We start from the raw sequence: 21,836 nt of genomic DNA, 5'->3' as shown, positions 1-21,836 counted from the left end.
AATAAGAGGCTTATGGAAGCTTCCTGATGGGAGAGACTGACTGAAAATTGGGTCTTGTTCTGATGGGTGGGGCCATGCTCAGTAAATCTTTAATCCAATTTTCTGTTGATGGGCAGGGAGGGCTGTGTTCCCTCCCTGTTGTTTGACCTGAGACCAAACTATGGTGGAGGTAATGAAGATAATTGCAACCTCCTTCAGAAGATCCCAATGCACACACTGCCGACCTCAGTGCCCCTCACCCTGCAGCAGGCCACCACCAACCCATGCCTCTGCCGTAGACTCCTGGACACTCATAGGCAAGTCTGGGTCAGTCTCCTATGGGGTCACTGCTCCTAAACTTTCTGACATTTTACTGAATATAGACTTGCTTTAACACTGTTTCAAGTTCAGAATCTATGGCCTGTGCTAACAGAATTATTTCTGAAAAACACATAACATCTCAGCCATTTTGAGCTAAATCTTTACATATTGCTTTCTTCTATTTTTGAGAGCACCATGTGTTATCTGAGGGCTTCCCAGGTGGCGCTAGTGGTAAAGAATCTGCCTGCCAATGCAGGAGATTGGGTTTGATCTGTGGGTTGGGAAGACCCCTGGAGGAGGAAATGGTACCGTATTCCAATATTCTTGCCTGGAGAACCCCGTGGGCAGAGTAGCCTGGTGGGCTACTGACCACGGGGTTGCAAAGAGTCAGACACGACTGAGCACGCACTGCACTATATGTCTGAGTGAGTCATCCAGCTCTCAACACTCCTACTGGGGAAGCATAATTCCTTGGGATAAAGGTTTTCCCTGTAAAATCAAAAGGCTCCTTTCCAGCTTTTTAATGATGCATTGCTCTTCTCCCATTTATTTCAATAAATTTAAATATTCCTTCATTTTTTTTTTCTTATTTTAGCTATCAGTCAACAGTATCAATATTTCAAAACTACTCTTTCCATTTGTTCTCTCCATGGTCTTCATTCTGGTATTCTTGGCTGCCTGCTACTCTTTGCAACCTTATGATCCCCTCTTTCACCTCATTTCCACTTTGTCTAATTTGAAACACTAACATTAACTCTAACACTAGGAAGCTCAGCAACTCACATTCTCGAGAGAGCTTTAGAATGTTTAACATGGCAGTTTCAGTTAACCTCACAAAAGGAGAAACATTTGCAACAGTTGGGAGGTTATGGTAGGAGACATATAAGATTATGAAACACATTTTTATACTGTCTGTAAAAAGAATGATTAGACATCGTAGCAATGGAAATCCACTGATATGCTTAATTCCCCTCTTTTGGGAAATAACTGTACTTACATAATTTCTCAGTTTCATCTAAGGTGAAGACATGTTTTAACTTTGTGTTCCTACCTTTCTTGCTACCCGATTGACAAGTACTTTATGTAGAGATGTGGTTAAATTTAACTTCTTAAAACAAAGTCCAGAGACTCTTCCAGAGGAAGCCTTCATTGAAAAAAAATTGAAACTTTATGGAATTAAACATAATTTTAGCAATAAATAGAAGTAATTTACTAAACATTTTCCAAATACTCACTAGCTTTTTAAATGAGTTTCCATTCTGGAAAAAAAAAAAAAAAGGTATAAAGATAAAACACTTAAAAAAATACACTACTTGACTTTTAAAAACATTATTTGGATTAATATTATATGCTTCTAAATATATTCACTTGAAATATATTCATGTTTTAAGTACCAGAAGATAAACCTCAGTGAATTCTTGAGTCCCTTCTTATTGTGGGAATACCTAATGTTGCAACATACTTCAGCTGCTAGATTTATGAATAAATGACACAAGAATAAATTATGACTTACCTGATTCATGGAACATTTTTCAATATGAGCAACTATAACTTCCCCAGGAATTCTTACTAAGATATAAGAAGCCATACTATATAATGCTGCATTATTTCCATCAAAAGTAATAATGCTGAGTTCTGACAACATGGAACACCGACCTAAAAAGTGATAGAGAGTAGATTTAGTCTATTAACTAATTATTTGTATTACAGTAATAACTTCTCCTTTAAAAACATCTTTCAAATTGGTTTTATTATGTTGGACAAAAAGCAACTTTAAAAGCTATTGGAAGCCAAAATCATAAGTCAAATGAACTTTGACTTGATGAAGTGATAGCTTCAAAAAAATAACCATCTTCCCCTGATTTAAAACTGATAAAACTCACATGGACATTCCCACTCAGGGCAGCAGATATCACTATTCACTTGAACAGGTCTTCCCTGGAAACCACAGTCAGGCATTTCCAAGTCCTTTGGGCAATTAAGAGACCAGTTGTACAACTTCCATTCCATGTTAAGACATATATATTGGCTACAATTATAAACAGGATCAAATTGTTGAGGCTGTTAATAAAAAAGAAAATTAATGCATTTTTTTCCATTTTCAACTAACGTTTTAAATTTCCCATTCACATTGCCTATAGTATACACTTACTAAATACAGAATCTTTTGAAAGATGAACAATGAAAATTTCACAGTGGCTTTTGTTGAGGTATCTTCTCTAAAATACTCAGCAGTATGATTCATTTAATTTTACCTTAATATTGATTTGATATCAGAACTGCCCACATACTCAACTTCTGAGAAAACTGCAGTCTTGTCCTAAATTGTCTAGATCAGTGTTCTGCAAGCAGACTTAAAACAGTGGCAGTTGACCTTTCATATTATGTTGTATAAAGTTAGTATGATTAAGACTTCTGTTAATGTCAGTTTAAAAATAACAACTTAATATTATCCAAATATTTCATTAAAAATCAAATGTAATATCAGTTGGGCAGTATCTGGATAGAATCATTAAAATTTATTTTTTTACATATAGCTTACAGACTTCTAGATAAAGTTGCAGATTTTTCAAAGCTTATAAATTATATTCTATATAAATTATACTAATAACTGTAGCAATGATAAATATCATCTACTTACTATGCTCCAGACATCGTTCTAATTAGTCCATTTTATTTCCACAAAAATACCCTCTGAGGTAGGTATTAAAATTTTTCCCTATTTCGTAGACAGAAAATCAGGTTTAAGGTCAAACTAAAGCCCGAAGAAAGGCAGTGCCAAAGAATGCTCAAACCACCGCACAATTGCACTCATCTCACACGCTAGTAAAGTAATGCTCAAAATTCTCCAAGCCGGGCTTCAGCAATACATGAACCATGAACTTCCAGATGCTCAAGCTGGTTTTAGAAAAGGCAGAGGAACCAGAGATCAAATTGCCAACATCCGCTGGATCATGGAAAAAGCAAGAGAGTTCCGAGGCAAGAATATACAATGGATTAAAGACAATCTCTTTAACAAGTGGTGCTGGGAAATCTGGTCAACCACTTGTAAAAGAATGAAACTGGACCACTTTCTAACACCATACACAAAAATAAACTCAAAATGGATTAAAGATATAAACGTAAGACCAGAAACTATAAAACTCCTAGAAGAGAACATAGGCAAAACACTCTCCGACATACATCACAGCAGGATCCTCTATGACCCACCTCCCAGAATACTGGAAATAAAAGCAAAAATAAACAAATGGGACCTAATTAACCTTAAAAGCTTCTGCACATCAAAGGAAACTATTAGCAAGGTGAAAAGACAGCCTTCAGAATGGGAGAAAATAATAGCAAATGAAGCAACCGACAAACAACTAATCTCAAAAATATACAAGCAACTCCTACAGCTCAACTCCAGAAAAATAAACGACCCAATCAAAAAATGGGCCAAAGAACTAAAGAGACATTTCTCCAAAGAAGACATACAGAAAAAACATCTACTTCTGCTTTATTGACTATGCAAAAGCCTTTGACTGTGTGGATCAGAATAAACTGTGGAAAATTCTTCAAGAGATGGGAATACCAGACTACCTGACCTGCCTCTTGAGAAACCTACATGCAGGTCAGGAAGCAACAGTTAGAACTGGACATGGAACCACAGACTGGTTCCAAATAGGAAAAGGAGTACGTCAAGGCTGTATATAGTCACCCAGCTTATTTAACTTATATGCAGAGTACATCATGAGAAACGCTGGGCTGGAGGAAGCACAGGCTGGAATCAAGATTTCCAGGAGAAATATCAATAACCTCAGATCTGCAGATGACATATGCAGATCATATAATTCATCTGCTCAAAAATCTCCCTTTGCTCTTTCGAAGTCACTTAGAATGAAAGCCACAGTCTTTACAATCATCCACAAGGCCTTACATAATCTATTTCCTATTATTTCACTCTGGACTCACTGCATGACCTCCTTGCTATTCTTTCATTTTTTTAGGTTGTTAGGTACATTCTCAGCTCAGGGACTTTGCACTTGCTGATCCCTCTTCTTGGATTGCTTTGCATGGTTCTTTGCATGGTTCACTCTCTCAACTTTTTCAGATTTTTTCTTTAAAGTAACAGTTACTCTATTAATGAGGCTCAGTGAAAATCATTTCATCAAAAATAGTTTTATTTTTCTCCTGAGCACCAATCTCTACAATGTTTTATATAACTTGGCAAATTAATTTTGCTTATTGTCTACTTTAGAATCCAATACAATGTACACTCTGTAAAAGCAGTAATTTACCTGACCAGCTCCTAGCCAGCAATAGTGCTGAATAAATGTTAGTTGGATAAATAACTGGTTTATCAGAACAAGTGGCATATTTGGAGTAAGGAGATAATTTCTAAAGTCTCAGCCAAGACAATTACTAGCTCTGGGATTCAGTGACCTTATCTTGTACTCGTATATCCTCGTCATTTTGCACAGTGCCCCAGTGGTTCAGCAGGTGAAGAATTTGCCTGCAATGCAGGAGACGCAGGAGATGCGAGTTTGAGCTCTGGGTCAGGATGGATGATCCCTTGGAGGAGAAAATGGCAACCCACTCCAGTATTCTTGCCTGGATAATCCCATGGACAGAGGAGCCTGGTAGGCTACAGTTCAAAGGGTTGCACAGAGTCGGACATGACTGAACATGTGCACAGATCAACAGATGGTATATAGTAGCTGCTTGATAAATATTTTTGAATGCCCAGTTTATAGAGAAACCCAAAATACACCCTATTATTATAAAGAATTATCATCATTAAAGAATTATTAAAGAATCACATTTAATTATTATTGTAAATTAATAAATTATCTAATTAAATTAACATATGTAATTATTATTCTACCTAATTATCACAAAATTATTGTTATTAAGGACTCATCTTTAAGAGGTCATTTGCATTTCATTTTGTTTTTCTTAGTGTAACCAGAATCTAATTATTAAGAAATATTTGACAGTTAGAAAAGGCAGAGAAACCAGAGATCAAATTGCCAACATCTGCTGGATCATGAAAAAAGCAAGAAAGTTAAAGAAAAACATCTATTTCTGCTTTCTTGACTATGCCAAAGCCTTTGACTGTGTGGATCACAATAAACTGGAAAATTCTGAAAGAGATGGGAATACCAGACCACCTGACCTGCCTCTTGAGACACCTGTATGCAGGTCAGGAAGCAACAGTTAGAACTGGACATGGAACAACAGACTGGTTCCAAATAGGAAAAGGAGTTCGTCAAGGCTGTATATTGTCACCCTGCTTATTTAACTTATATGCAGAGTACATAATGAGAAACGCTGGACTGGAAGAAGCACAAGCTGGAATCAAGATTTCCGGGAGAAATATCAATAACCTCAGATCTGCAGATGACATATGCAGATCATATAATTCATCTGCTCAAAAATCTCCCTTTGCTCTTTCGAAGTCACTTAGAATGAAAGCCACAGTCTTTACAATCATCCACAAGGCCTTACATAATCTATTTCCTATTATTTCACTCTGGACTCACTGCATGACCTCCTTGCTATTCTTTCATTTTTTTAGGTTGTTAGGTACATTCTCAGCTCAGGGACTTTGCACTTGCTGATCCCTCTTCTTGGATTGCTTTGCATGGTTCTTTGCATGGTTCACTCTCTCAACTTTTTCAGATTTTTTTCTTTAAAGTAACAGTTACTCTATTAATGAGGCTCAGTGAAAATCATTTCATCAAAAATAGTTTTATTTTTCTCCTGAGCACCAATCTCTACAATGTTTTATATAACTTGGCAAATTAATTTTGCTTATTGTCTACTTTAGAATCCAATACAATGTACACTCTGTAAAAGCAGTAATTTACCTGACCAGCTCCTAGCCAGCAATAGTGCTGAATAAATGTTAGTTGGATAAATAACTGGTTTATCAGAACAAGTGGCATATTTGGAGTAAGGAGATAATTTCTAAAGTCTCAGCCAAGACAATTACTAGCTCTGGGATTCAGTGACCTTATCTTGTACTCGTATATCCTCGTCATTTTGCACAGTGCCCCAGTGGTTCAGCAGGTGAAGAATTTGCCTGCAATGCAGGAGATGCAGGAGATGCGAGTTTGAGCTCTGGGTCAGGATGGATGATCCCTTGGAGGAGAAAATGGCAACCCACTCCAGTATTCTTGCCTGGATAATCCCATGGACAGAGGAGCCTGGTAGGCTACAGTTCAAAGGGTTGCACAGAGTCGGACATGACTGAACATGTGCACAGATCAACAGATGGTATATAGTAGCTGCTTGATAAATATTTTTGAATGCCCAGTTTATAGAGAAACCCAAAATACACCCTATTATTATAAAGAATTATCATCATTAAAGAATTATTAAAGAATCACATTTAATTATTATTGTAAATTAATAAATTATCTAATTAAATTAACATATGTAATTATTATTCTACCTAATTATCACAAAATTATTGTTATTAAGGACTCATCTTTAAGAGGTCATTTGCATTTCATTTTGTTTTTCTTAGTGTAACCAGAATCTAATTATTAAGAAATATTTGACAGTTAGAAAAGGCAGAGAAACCAGAGATCAAATTGCCAACATCTGCTGGATCATGAAAAAAGCAAGAAAGTTAAAGAAAAACATCTATTTCTGCTTTCTTGACTATGCCAAAGCCTTTGACTGTGTGGATCACAATAAACTGGAAAATTCTGAAAGAGATGGGAATACCAGACCACCTGACCTGCCTCTTGAGACACCTGTATGCAGGTCAGGAAGCAACAGTTAGAACTGGACATGGAACAACAGACTGGTTCCAAATAGGAAAAGGAGTTCGTCAAGGCTGTATATTGTCACCCTGCTTATTTAACTTATATGCAGAGTACATAATGAGAAACGCTGGACTGGAAGAAGCACAAGCTGGAATCAAGATTTCCGGGAGAAATATCAATAACCTCAGATATGCAGATGACACCACCCTTATGGCAGAAAGTAAAGAGGAACTAAAAAGCCTCTTGATGAAAGTGAAAGAGGAGAGTGAAAAAGTTGGCTTAAAGTTCAACATTCAGAAAACGAAGATCATGGCATCTGGTCCCATCACTTCATGGGAAATAGATGGAGAAACAGTGGAAACAGTGTCAGACTTTATTTTTTGGGGCTCCAAAATCACTGCAGATGGTGACTGCAGCCATGAAATTAAAAGATGCTTACTCCTTGGAAGGAAAGTTATGACCAACCTAGATAGCATATTCAAAAGCAGAGACATTACTTTGTCAACAAAGGTTTATCTAGTCAAGGCTATGGTTTTTCCTGTGGTCATGTATGGATGTGAGAGTTGGACTGTGAAGAAGGCTGAGCACCGAAGAATTGATGCTTTTGAACTGTGGTGTTGGAGAAGACTCTTGAGAGTCCTTTGGACTGTAAGGAGATCCAACCAGTCCATTCTGAAGGAGATCAGCCCTGGGATTTCTTTGGAAGGAATGATGCTAAAGCTGAAACTCCAGTACTTTGGCCACCTCATGCAAAGAGTTGACTCATTGGAAAAGACTCTGATGCTGGGAGGGATTGTGGGCAGGAGGAGAAGGGGACGACAGAGGATGAGATGGCTGGATGGCATCACTGACTCGATGGGCGTGAGTCTGAGTGAATTCCAGGAGTTGGTGATGGACAGGGAGGCCTGGCGTGCTGCAATTCATGGGGTTGCAAAGAGTCGGACACGACTGAGCAACTGAACTGAACTGAAGTCATCCTAAAGGAGATCAGTCCTGGGTGTTCATTGGAGGGACTGATGCTGAAACTGAAACTGCAATACTTTGGCCACCTCATGTGAAGAGTTGACTTATTGGAAAAGACCCTGATGCTGGGACGGATTGCGGGCATGAGGAGAAAGGGATGGCAGAGGATGAGATGGCTGGATGGCAGAGGATGAGATGGTTGGATGGCATCACTGACTCGATGGACATGAGTTTGAGTGAACTCCAGGAGTTGGTGATGGACAGGGAGGCCTGGCGTGCTGTGATTCATGGGGTCGCAAAGAGTTGAACATGACTGAGCGACTGAACTGAACTGAACTGAAGGCATACTTAATTTAACAAAGAAAGACTTGAGAGCATACCAAAAGAATTTTAATAGCGTTTGGATAGTGATACAGAAACATTAATAGACATAATCAGGAAATGAGAGATAGCTGAAGATATTATGCAGTCATACCTCACATTCCAAACCTGTCGTTGTTGTTAGCATGTCAATTGCAGTGAAGTCTGATGGAGTAATCATTTCTGGACCTGAAGGAAATAAAGAGGTCCCCAACATTGGTGAAGTGGTATTGATCATGTATAAAATTCATTTGTGACAGACACTATGATCAGAAATTTTATACAGATTATTTCACTTAATTCTAAGAAGAACCCTGTGAAGTATAGATAATAATATTATTGTCATTTTACAGATAAGGAGACTAAGCTGTAGAGAAGTAAGCTGGTAAGTGTCAAAGGCAGAATTTGAACTTGGGAATTCTGATTCCAGAGTACTGGCTTTGAGGCACCCTTCTATAAAACACCTTCACTGCCTTGATGGTGTCAACACATTTGTTTGAACTGGTAGAAATATCAATAGTATCACTAAAGACTGCTCAGGAGTTACAAATTTTGTTGAATTATTAAAATACATAGCGAGGTTGATTCATTTCCCAGTGAATCTCTAGAATGTTTTCCTTGCAAGCAGAATAGATGGATGCTATGGACTAATCAAGACCCCAGTTGAGGATGTGGTAAAGAAGGTATCCATTGAAAGGGAAAATATGATGGGTAAACATTCAGAAAATGAAGATCTTGGCATCTGGTTCGAACACTTCATGGCAAATAGATGTGGAAACAATGGAAACAATGAGAGACTTTATTTGAGGGGGGCTCCAAAATCACTGCAGATGGTAACTGCAGCCATAAAATTAAAAGATGCTTTCTCCTTGGAAGAAAAGCTATGAGCAACCTAGAGAGCATATTCAAAAGCAGAGACATTACTTTGCCAACAAAGGTCCATCTAGGCAAAGCTATGGTTTTTCCAGTAGTCAGGTATGGATGTGAGAGTTGGCCTATAAAGAAAGCTGAGTGCCAAAGAATTGATGCTTTTGAACTGTGGTGTTGGAAAAGGCTTTTGAGAGTCCCCTGGACTGCAAGGAGATCCTACCAGTCAATCCTAAAGGAAATCAGTCTTGAACATTCATTGGAAGGACTGATGCTGAAGCTGAAACTCCAAAATTTTGGCCACCTGATGCAAAGAACTGACTCATTGTAAAAGACCCTGATGCTGGGAAAGCTTGAAGGCGGGAGAAGAAGGGGACGACAGAGGATGAGATGGTTGGATGGCATCACCAACTCAATGGACATGAGTTTGAGCAAGTTTCGGGAGCTGGTGGTGGACAGGGAAGCCTGGCATGCAGTAGTCCATGGGGTTGCAAAGAGTTGGACACGACTGAGCGACTGAACTGAACGGAAACATACTTGTAAGATGCCTTCTAAAGTTTTTTGTTAGTAATAAAGATGTCTCCAAAATATTCAAAGTCTGAAGGACTGTTGTTTTTTAGTCACTCAAGAGTCTTCTCCAACACCACAGTTTGAAAACATCAATTCTGCCACACTCAGCCTTCTTAATGGCCCAACTCTCACATCCATACATGACTACTGGAGAAATAATAGCTTTGACTATTTGAATCTTTCTTGGCAAAGTAATGTCTCTGTTTTTTAATATGCTGTCTAGGTTGGTCATAGCTTTTCTTCCAAGGAGCAGTTCAGTTCAGTCGCTCAGTCGTGTCAGACTCTTTGCTACCCCATGGACTGCCGAATGCCAGGCTTCCCTGTCCATCACCAACTTCCGAAGCTATCTTTTAACTTCATGGCTACATTCACCATCCTGGAGAAGGAAATGACAACCCATTCCAGAATTATCGCCTGGAAAATTCCATGGACAGAGGAGCCTTATGGGCTACATTCCATGGGGTTGCAAAGAGTTGGACACGACTGAGCACACACACACACAGTCACCATCTGCAGTGATTTTGGAGCCCAAGAAAATAAAGTCTGTCTCTGTTTCCATTGTTTCTCCATATATTGCCATGAAGTGATGGGACCAAATGCCATGATCCTTGTTTTTTCAATGTTGAGTTTTAAGCCATCTTTTTCACTCTCGTCTTCCACCTTCATCAAGAGGTTCTTTAGTTCCTCTTTGCTTTCTGCCATAAGGGTGGTGTCATCCAAATATCTGAGGTTATTGATAATCTCACAGCAATCTTGATTCCAGCTTGTGCTTTATCCAGTCCAGTATTTCACATGATGTACTCTGCATATAAGTTAAATAAGCAGGGTGACAATATATAGCTTTGATGAACTCCTTGTGCCAAAATGAAGGGCTGAAATTTTGTCTAGCTGTAATTGAAGTATCCATTGTTGATACTATCTAAAATGACCATATTAATTTCCTGTGGCTGCTATAAACAAATTATTACAAGTTTAGTGGTTTAAAACATCACCAAATTATTATTTTGCGGTTCTGGAAGTCAGAAGTCCTTTAATCCAATTTTCTGCTGATGGGGGAGGCCCCTTAGGTGCTTGGCCTAAGGCAGCCCAGTCCTGGAAAAATCAATGGCTGTATCCCTTCTAGAGTCTCTGTGGAAGAATTTGTTTCTTTGCTTTTCCAACTATTGATTGCATCAATATATTGATGCATCATGGCCCCTTCCTCCATCTTCAAAACCACAGGATAATATTTTCAAATCTCAGTCTCTCTCTCTCCCTTCTTCCCCCTCTCCCTTTGTCCTTCCCTGCTAATTTTGACTTCTCACATGCATTATCTCCTCTGACTCTGACCATCCTCCTTCTCTTTTATAAGGATCTTTGTGATTACACTGGGCTCACACAGATAATTCAGGAAAACTCCCCATCTCAAAATTCTTAACTTCATCACATCTTCAGCATGCAAGGTCCCATTTTCACAAATTCTGGAGATGACGACATGGACATCTTTGGGCAGCCATTTTTCAGTCTACCACAGTGACATCAGAGAACTAAATAAATTTTATAAATAACTTATTTTATATATTCTAACAACTTATCATAAAGTAGAATAAAAACTTCTATTGCTTGGTCCTAAAAGCTGGGTTCATGGCTTATTAGATGTAACTTCTACAGAATATGACATTTTTATAGACTAAAATGGGATTATAGTTCTTGCTTCTTCTGTCTGCCCTCTGATGGATAAAAATAAGAGAGGTTTATGCAAGCTTCCTGATGGGAGGAACTGGCTGTGGGGAAAGCTGGGTCTTCCTCTGGTGGTTAGGGCCATGCTCAGTAAATCTTTAATCCAGTTTTCTGCTGATGGGGGAGGCCCCTTAGTTGCTTGGCCTAAGGCAGCCCAGTCCTGGAGTCCACAGTTTTTATGGTAGGGCTAACAGCAGCCTCATCCAAGAGGATTTATGCCAACATCTACTTCTGCTTCACTGACTATGCTAAAGCTTTTGACTGTGTGGATCACAACAAACTGGAAAATTCTTAGAGACGTGGGAATAAGAGCCACCCTACCTGCCTCCTGAGAAACCTGTGTGCAGGTCAAGAAGCAATAGTTGGAAATGAAGGGCTTCCCAGGTGGCACTAGTGGTAAAGAACCTGCCCACCAGTGCAGGAGACGTAAGAGATGAGGGTTTAATCCCTGGGTCAGGAAGGTCCCCTGGAGGAGAAAATGGCAACTCACTCCAGTGTTCTTCCCTGGGTAGTCCCATGGACAGGAGCCTAGGGGGCTATAGTCCATAGGGTCACAAAGAGTCAAACACAACTGAAGCAACTTAGCATGTATGGAACAACCGACTGGTTCACAACTGGGAAAGGAGCACATCAAGCCTGTATACTGTCACCCTGCTTATTTAACTTATATGCAGAGTACATTATGAGAATTGCTGGGGTGGATGAATCATAAGCTGGAATCAAGATTTCCAGGAGAAAAATCAACAACCTTAGATATGCAGGTGATACTACTTTAATGGAGGAAAGCGAGGGGGAACTAAAGAGCCTCTTGATGAAGGTGAAAGAGGAGTGTGAAAAAGCTGGCCTAAATTTTAACACTCAGAAAACAAAGATCATGGCATCTGGTCCCATCACTTCATGGCGAATAGATGGGAAAACGTGGGAAATCGGCAGATTTTATTTTCCTGGGCTCCAAAATCACTGCAGATGGTGATTGCAGCCATAAAATTAAATGACACTTGCACCTTAGAAAAAAAGCTATGACAAACCTAGACAGCATACTCAAAAGCAGAGTTATCACTTTGCTGACAAGGTCCATTTAGTCAAAGCTATGGTTTTTCCAGTAGTCATGGATGGATGTGAGAGTTGGACCACACAGAAGGCTGAGCACCGAAGAATTGATGCTTTTGCAATGTGGTATTGGAGAAGACCCTTGAGAGTCCCTTGGAGATCAAACCAGTCCATCCTAAAGGAAATCAACCCTGAATATTCATTGGAAGGACTGACGCTGAAGCTCCAACATTTTGGCCACCTGAGACGAAGAACTCACTCACTGGAAAAGACCCTGATGCTGGGCAAGACTGAAGGCAGGAGAAGAGGGCGACAGAGGATGAGATGGTTGGATGGCATCATCGACTCAATGGACATGAGTTTGAGCAAACTCCGGGAGATGGTGATGGACAGGGAAACCTGGTGGGTTGCAGTCCATGGCGTCACAAAGAGTTGGACACGACTGAGAGGCTCAACAACAACAAATTCTAGGCAAAAATGTGACAGGCATTCTCATTATCTATACTAACTGAAATGGGACAGAGACAGACCAGATGCAGAAACCATTCTGAAAATGTGGCTCGTTGATCCAGTAAACAGTTACTCAGTGAAACAAAAGTGACTGCTGGGTTCTCCAGTGGGCTGGGTATAACTAACACCAGCAGCTGTTTAAGCATGCCAAGATCTAAGTTACATAATGCTAAGTTTAATGTCTAAAATTACAATACTTATAAACATGGGTAGAGATGGCTTACCTGGTGAAATTAATGCTGGTTCTGTGGGAATCAGAGGTATGCCTACAAAGAAACAAAGATACTCTTCTTTAATCTGTTTTGCTTAAAGTGAGGCCCAGACCGTTCATATAAGAATGTTCATATAAGGAAAATGTTTTGGGAGAGAGGATGCAAGAGGAATATTAGAAGAAAAATTTGCATAATTTTAATGTTGGAGAAGACTGTTGAGAGTCCCTTGGACTGCAAAGAGGTCTAACCAGTCCATCCTAAAGGAGATCAGCCCTGGGATTTCTTTGGAAGGAATGATGCTAAAGCTGAAACTCCAGTACTTTGGCTACCTCATGCGAAGAGTTGACTCATTGGAAAAGACTCTGATGCTGGGAAGGATTGGGGGCAGGAGGAGAAGGGACAACAGAGGATGAGATGGCTGGATGGCATCACCGACTCGATGGACATGAGTTTGAGTGAACTCTGGGAGTTGGTGATGGACAGGGAAGCCTGGTGTGCTGCGATTCATGGGGTCGCAAAGAGTCAGACACAACTGAGTGACTGAACCGAACCAAACCGAAAAGTAACTCAGAACCAAAAAAAAAAAAAAAAAACACTTTGAAAAAGACAATGAAGGAGAATCTTATGAAGGTTTGTTGTTTGTCCAAAATGTCTGTTTTTATAGTTACTTGCCACTGTATAAATATATTCATGTATTTTACACTTCAGAATAAGTTAAGTAAGATTCATACTTACAGTCTTCTGGATAAACACATTTAAGAGTGACTTCATCAAGGATCATATGTTTAGGGCAATAGGGAAAGCATCCTTCAATCCTTCACATGAAAAAAATTAAAGAAAAAAATTTAATATAACAATATATGGCATTTAATATATGCAATTAAGATACAGTTTTCCTATAATTCTTCTATTTGCCTTGTCAAACACTAAGGATTGCTCCATTTGCTATTTTCCATCATACCTCATTGTATGAAACCACAGGTTAGTGGATGATAATGAAATATTCATGATTGAGGCAGAATTTGAACACAGAACATTCAAAACATACACTTAAATTTGGCACACACCAAGGCCATGTTCCATAAATTACTGGAAATGCAGAAGAATCCTTTATTGTGATTTTACTCTATATTCATCATACTGTTATTTTCCTACACTCCCTCACATATAAGAAGATAAGACACACTATTTGAATATTTACAAGGATGTTGGTAGAACCAAATCAGAATGTTCAGTGGCTGTCTCTGCCTATTATTAAGCCCTAAAGTCATTGGAAAGTAATTAGAAATCTCTGGGTGGCAGACATGGAGTTGGGACATGGCTGCTCTTGGAGGACAGGGAGGGGAATGGCCGAGGCTACACTTCTCCCAAGAGCCTCAGGGCCTGTGTCTGAAATAGCAGCAGTGCTTAGAGAGGGGGTGGTTGCATATGAGCCTAAGCAGACTGAATTTCAAGCTCCGGAACATCTGGTCTTTTATGTGGCACATTGCACTTTCAAGAATCCCAAATTTCAAGAAGAATGGATTTGGGAATCATCAGCCCAAAACAGATGAGACCATCCTGAAATGCTTCTGCTCTAAGGGAATGAAGCCAAGATGATGACTGAGACTACATCTTCCTTTTCGTTCAGTTGGGTCTCAGAGTCCAATTTATTTTGATTCAAAAGAAATATACCCTTCAAGTACAGCCAGTTCTTAGACTCACACATACTAGAGAGAATTAACATACATACGGTTTTTAAAAGGCTTGCTTGTCTGCCTCTCAAATACACCAGCAGGCTATAATACTATTTTTAATATTTTACTTATTTAAATAAAACTTTTTTGGCTATGCAGCATATGGAATCTTAGTTACTTGACCAGAGATTGAACCGGCGCACTCTGCATTGAAAGTGGAATTTTAACCACTGGACAGCCAGGAAGATCTCTCAGTGATTGTAAAATATTTCCAATTGCCTTAACTATAAAGTAAAAGTTTGGACCCAAATACTCACAACCCCTTTCCAATTCAGTGTGGATATGAACTAACTTGATACTCTGGGCACGTGTTGCCACCAGAGGGCACTTGTTCATGGAAGGAAATCGAACCCAAGAAAAGCTAACTTCTCTTTTAACAGGAGACTGCGTGGTCACCTCTTGGATACTTCCTTCACAAATTTTTTTAAGAAATACTTACAGCTTAGCTTATGGGACCAATTATTTATTTCATAAAATGAACTTAAATAATAAAACTTTAACCAGTATATGATATTCTTATCCTACTCTAAACTTTGTCAAGCACATAAGAAAAAGCTACTAAATTACTGAAAATATCAGGGACAGTTGGCTATTCTCAAATTAAATAAACACCACTTTTTTATGCAACTCAGTTATTTTGCAATTGCTTTATGCAAGTCAAAACCACAGCTATTCTTTTAAAAATATCTTCCCAAACCCAGTAACTTGTTCCGTTAAAATGTCTTCATGGTTGCACACAGCAGGGTTCCCTTTACTCTGTCATACAACTGGTAATTTAGTCCACTTCTGACTGATAAACACGCCTCAGATGCAGAACAGTTCTTATAATAGGTATATTATGTAATAGGAATAACTCTACTTACATATGGGCTCTATGGTATGCTAGTTGGCATCTTTTATGAAACTTCTCATTTCCACTAGATATTTTTATTTTCAACACTTGCTATGTGCCAGAAACCGAAATCCTCTAGAACCAGCGTGGTGGTGGGGACTTGGAGGAGGCATGCAGGGCGATGCTGACATGCCACCCCAGTACCTGAGCCTCCTCTCAGGACAGCAAGGACCAGGAGGAGCCACAGTGAGGTGCCTCAGCCAGGAAAAGGGGAGCAGTAGAAAGGAAACAGTGATGAAGACAGAGATGAGAATTGGCTTGGCAGGGGTGAAGTTTCATCCTGAGTCTCTGCTCCATGCTGTAATCATACCAAAACAGAAACTCCAGGGGATCTATAGACCAAACAGTGGAAGCACTGAAGATCTGGGTTCAACCACCCTGGAGACTGTGTATGCCACAGGAAACAAACTAGCCTAATGCCATTTCAAATATAGCTCCATTTCCTTCCCAGTTCCAGGGCTGCTCTTGTCCGCCTCTCTTTCTCCCTTCCTCCCCAGCACTCCCCAGCATGGCCTCCTCCCTATGAAGGCCCTGTTATTTCCCGGCCTCCTGATGGCTCCCAGAGGAGACAGGAAATAGGTTTGTGAATGTGAAGGGTCCAAGTGAGTGGTGACGGCTTCTTTTCAGAAAGAACTGGTTGTTTTCATTTTTAAGAAAATAAACAAAAGTAACCTAGACAGCATATTAAAAAGCAGAGATATTACTTTGCCAAAAAGGTCCATCTAATCAAGGCTATGGTTTTTCCTGTGGTCATGTATGGATGTGAGAGTTGGACTGTGAAGAAAGCTGAGCACCAAAGAACTGATGCTTTTGAACTGTGGTGTTGGAGAAGACTTGAGCACCACTTGGACTGCAAGGAGATCCAACCAGTCCATCCTAAAGGAGACCAGTCCTAGGTGTTCATTGGAAGGACTGATGTTGAAGCTGAAACTCCAATACTTTGGCCACCTGATGCGAAGAGCTGACTCATTTGAAAAGACCTTGATGCTGGGAAAGATGGAAGGTGGGAGGAGAAGGGGACGACAGAGGATGAGATGGTTGGATGGCATCACCAACTCAATGGACATGAGTTTGAGTAAACTCCGGGAGTTGGTGATGGACAGGGAGGCCTGGCGTGCTGCAGCCCATGGGGTTGCAAAGAGTTGGACACGACTGAGCGACTGAACTGAACTGAAGTGATCATTTCCTTCCCTCTGTTCCCGTAGCACATGTTGCCCGACAGGATGTCGGTGTTCAAACTCTGGCTCAGCTGCCTGAAAGCTGTGTGGTCTGAGGCAAGCTGCTTAACTTCCCCGTGCCTTGGTTTTTTTCCTCTTCTGACAACGGGAACAATGAGATTACCCATTTTATAGCACTTAGCACAGTGAGCGTCATGTTATATATAAACACTTCAACGTGCTGCGCTTGTGGCATTTATTCCTCTGGTCCTCTTTCCCTGTACGGTCAGTTATCTGTTGGTGTTCCTGTCTTCTTCCTAAAGACTCTGAGCTCTTTGCAATAGGGACTGCATCTCACTTATTCATATGCCAGAACCTTCTGTAGTACCAGTATTTGTTGTAGAGCAGAAGCTCATAAATAACTAATGGAATATGATTCATTTAAAAATATTCCCTCCTACTACTGCTGCATTTCTCTGTTCTTTACAACAAAACTGCTTTAAAAAAAAAAAAAATAGCTGTTATACTGTCAATCTCCATTTTGCCTCTTCCTATTCTCCAGATTACCAAATCCAAAGAATAATTTTCAGTCTCAAGTTTAAAATCCTTGAAACCAAATTCCTGACTTTTCCTCTAAACTTCTCCTCCTAATATCTTCCTTATCTCAGTAGCTGGCAACTCAGTCCTTCCATTAAATTGAATCATTTGAGTTTGTTGATATTTGAGCAGATTTGACCACAAAAACGGCAATTTCATATGATTCTGAAATCAATGAAATGCCGAGACCTGACCTGGAGCCCTTACCTCCTCTTTCTCTCGTGTGCATGCGTGCATGCTCAGTCACTTCAGTCGTGTCCGAATCTTCGCAACCCTATATACTGTAGCCCACCAGGCTCCTCTGTCCATGGGATTCTCCAGGCAAGAATACTGGAGTGCGTTTCCATGCCCTCCTCCAGGGAATCTTCTCAACCCAGGGATCGAACCTGTGTCTCCTGTACTGCAGGTGGATTCTTAACCACTGAGCCACCGAGGAAGCCTCTTTCTCTCATAATTGATGTTAAATCTATCAGCATCCCTATGGCCTTAACTTCAAAATGCAGGCAGAATCTGTTCACTCCCCCCATAACCTCCAGGGCTACCAACCTAGTGAAATTCCCTTCATGTCCTGTCTGTGTCACTGCCCAGTTCTGCCCTTCTTCTTCCCCTTCCCCGAAGCCAGTGCAGGAGCCAGTGTAAACTTGTCAAAGGACCAAGTCCACTCCTCTGCCCCGAAGTACACCAGGCATTACTCAGAGAATAAGACAAAGTCCTCACGACAGGCTACAAGGCCCTGTGTGACTTCCAGCCACTTTTTCTGGTTACTTCTCCTATGTCTCTCAGTTTTGTTCACTTTGCCCCAGTTAACTAGCCTCCGTGCTCATCCTCAAACATTCCCACCCTGGACCTTTATACTTCTCTCAGGTTGAAAGGCTTTTTCCCCAGACACCCACATGGCTAGTTCCCTCACTTCCTTTACATCTCTTACTAGATCTTGCCTTGTCAACCTGTTCTTCCCTGACCACCCTATATTAATGAGCAAACACGCACATCTGTTTTATGCTCCCTTTTCCCTTCCTTTATTTTTGTCCATTATAAATCCATCTAAACAATAGATCACATTATATATTTACATTTTAATTTTTTATTCTTTGCCTCAGTGCAGCAAAATGTTTAAGCTAAAGAAAGGTAAGTACTTTGTTCAATACTGTATCCCAGCAGCTACAAGAATTGCTGGCATAGAGCAGATTCTCAATAACTACTGCTTGAATAAAACGAAACAAATTCATGAATGAGTAACTAGAATAAATTATTCTTGAGAATTTTTTTTAGCTAAAAAAATAATCACTGGGAACAGAATCTGCTAATGCTAGAATCTGTTCATTAGTGGTTAAACGTGACTTACGGTGGAAGAAATTTACACGCCAGAGCTTCAGGGTCACCGCAGGTTTTAAAACAGGGAGTGGCACAAGGCTCGTATTTCCATTCACACATCCTCCTGTAGGGCACTGCTGCCTGGATTTCTGGGGAAAAAATGAAGTTCAGATTGTGTATATTTTTAATGGGCAGCTTGGAATGCAGTGATTTATAATAGTAAACCCTTTAGGGCTTGAAACTTTTTTGATTGAAAAGACAGGGCGGCAGAGGTTGGGGGCAGCGGGAGGAAACAGCGTAACTGCTTGGTGATCAAGGCATTTCATGCTCAGGTTGAACATCAAAATCTTAGTTCTTCTTCCAAATATTTAAAAAAGCAAGAGGTAGGAGGAGACTAAAGACAATTCTAAATCACCTTCCTTTATTTATGTTTTGCTGGTGTTCAGTGATCTACGTATCATGATAATAGCACACACTTGTTTAGAATTTAAGTTTTTGTAAAATAGCTTTTTGTCCATTATTCTATTTTATCCTTGCAACAACCCTGTTGAGTGAATATTATTTCCATTTTATAAATGAGGGAATTGAGGCTAACAGGAGCCAAGTGACATGCCAAATTCAATTAGGAAAATGGCAAGGCCAAAGACATATTGCCTGACATGAAGCTTAAGGAGAACACTCCATCTTTGTTCTTCTCATAGAATTTAACTCATTGCACATGGTAAGTATTATCTGATGATATAAATGAATGAACTGATTTGAATAATACATGCTCATAGTTACAAAAACTTCCCTTAATGGAAGCTTTTTCTCCTGCAAACTCAGCTAATACTTTCCCCTTCCCCTGTCACAGAGCAGTCCTTCTGCAGCAGTCCAAGATTATCTCTGAAGAAGAGAGCTTCGTAAGGCAGAAAGTTCAGGAAACGGGTTATGTTACTTGGACTTAAGATATGGAATTTAATTCCAAGGTATGAGAAGGAAAATGAGGCTTTCTGGAAGGCACTTAAGCATCTCAATATTAAAATAATAGTTAAGCCTGGGTTACTAGAATCATGGGTCATAAAAGAGGATTGGTTCCAAGACTAGAATAAACCCAGAGTGTCTCCTACGTTCGGGAAGCCCACAAAGATGAGTTTCTGAGATTTGGATGATGCCACTGACTTCAGTTGTCCAAAGCTCAGGTAAAGCCACTGGGTCTGGTTATGATGGAGTGGATTTGTGTAATGGAGGGGAAATAGAGGTTCTAAAAATTCAACTTTTAATTAAACTCAAGTAAAATTATCACACTTACTCTACAGAATACTGTATACACATGTCAGTGACTCTTTCTCATGAGACCAGGAACCCCATTCAATAGGCAAAAATTTGAAGCTCAGTTTGAACTTTCTTGAAACTTTCTTGAAAAAATTTGAAGCTCAGTTTGAATTTGGACTTCCCTGGTGGCTCAGATGGTAAAGCGTCTGTCTACAATGCAGGAGACCTGTGTTCAATCCCTGAGTCGGGAAGATTCCTTGGAGAAGGAAATGGCAACCCACTCCAGTACTCTGGCTAGAAAATCCCATGGACAGAGGGGCCTGGTGCAGGGTCGCAAAGAGTCGGACACAACTGAGTGACTTCACTTTAACTTTCATTTTGAATTTTCTAACATCCAAACAGATTTATAGAAACTTAACCACAACAAAAAAAGCAAATGATTAGCTTTCTTAGAAATGACTTAGAAAAGTTGGTTAGAATGAAAAAATTTGGGAGACCCAAGGCAAATATTGAGCTCTTAGGTTTTGAAAATAAAGCATGACTTTTAAACACTGGGTGAGGCAGTGAGGATTCCTCTCTGAAATTTAGAAAATTCAATAGCTATAGAACTACAAGGATCTCCAGAAATAAGATGGGGATTCTGCTGAACCAGAAAAATCTAGAGGTCAGTACAATTGGACTCCAAAGTATTCAAAGAACACATTCAAAGCATTCAAAGTATTCGAAGTATTCAAAGAGATAAACACATCGTCTTTGTCATAAAGAATCAGACTAAGTGAGAAGTAGCCTTCTATGAAAGAAAAAGTAGATACAAAACTCTACAAGAAGAAGACATGGGTAAGCTCTATTTCCAAAGCTCAGACAGCACTGAAAGTAAAAATTGAGGCAATCCTAAAAAATAATGTCATTTAAGGCTATTCTAAACAATTTACTACATTAATTTATGTAGCAAAATAACCCTATAAAGTAGGTATTATTTCTTCCATGAGACAGATGTGTAAACTTAAGGATAAGGAGCTTAAGAAACTCACTAAGGTCATACAACTAATTATACACATTAAAATAATTTTTAAGTTAAAAATATAATATATTTTTTGTCACTCCTTAAATTATCTACTTAATATATGGACATCTCAGGACACATACCTTCCACACTGAAGCTACTTAAGTGTTTAAATTCTTCAGAATCATCATATTTTGATGCTTTGGCACTAGAATCTGTCAATATAATGAAAAAGCCTTTCTTGCTGTATAACTCAAAAGCGCTGTACCCAGGAATCCAGAGGTCCTGATGGTGAAAAAACGTAGCTCTCCGATGAAAGGCTGAATTCGCTTCCCACAGTTTCAAACTAAGAGTGTCGTCATCGTGGACACAGAGAAAGTAGTTGGGCCTTTCGGCAGATTCCAAGGAAACGAGTACCAATGCTGGAAAACAGAGCAGTCTGTTAGACAACTCCCTGGGTTCTCTGGAGAAGGCGGATCATCAGCACTGGCATTGTAAAATTCACGTATAAGGCCGACCAAACAGAAATGCACAACTGTCATGAATAGTTAATGCCATTCTCAAAGATTTTAGGAAT

At 39.7% G+C, this 21,836-nt stretch overlaps 1 protein-coding gene across 1 annotated transcript in view; it reads right to left on the bottom strand.

Moving 5' to 3' along the window:
* OTOGL (otogelin like) overlaps positions 1 to 21,836 on the bottom strand; it is a 183,013-nt gene that overhangs the window by 46,686 nt on the left and 114,491 nt on the right. The window contains exons 33-41 of the mRNA XM_061415623.1: positions 21,403 to 21,681; positions 19,034 to 19,151; positions 14,042 to 14,121; positions 13,319 to 13,360; positions 8,494 to 8,567; positions 2,184 to 2,361; positions 1,814 to 1,956; positions 1,536 to 1,559; positions 1,352 to 1,444 (exon numbers count right to left, since the gene is read on the bottom strand). Of these exons, the coding sequence (XP_061271607.1) occupies positions 1,352 to 1,444; positions 1,536 to 1,559; positions 1,814 to 1,956; positions 2,184 to 2,361; positions 8,494 to 8,567; positions 13,319 to 13,360; positions 14,042 to 14,121; positions 19,034 to 19,151; positions 21,403 to 21,681 (1,031 nt within the window). The remainder of the gene's footprint in view (positions 1 to 1,351; positions 1,445 to 1,535; positions 1,560 to 1,813; positions 1,957 to 2,183; positions 2,362 to 8,493; positions 8,568 to 13,318; positions 13,361 to 14,041; positions 14,122 to 19,033; positions 19,152 to 21,402; positions 21,682 to 21,836) is intronic.

Source organism: Bos javanicus, chromosome 5, assembly GCF_032452875.1.
Source record: "Bos javanicus breed banteng chromosome 5, ARS-OSU_banteng_1.0, whole genome shotgun sequence".
In the NCBI taxonomy this organism is placed as follows: Eukaryota; Metazoa; Chordata; class Mammalia; order Artiodactyla; family Bovidae; genus Bos; species Bos javanicus.
Note: the sequence above shows the minus strand (reverse complement) of the source record. Positions and strands in the feature narration are given on the sequence as shown.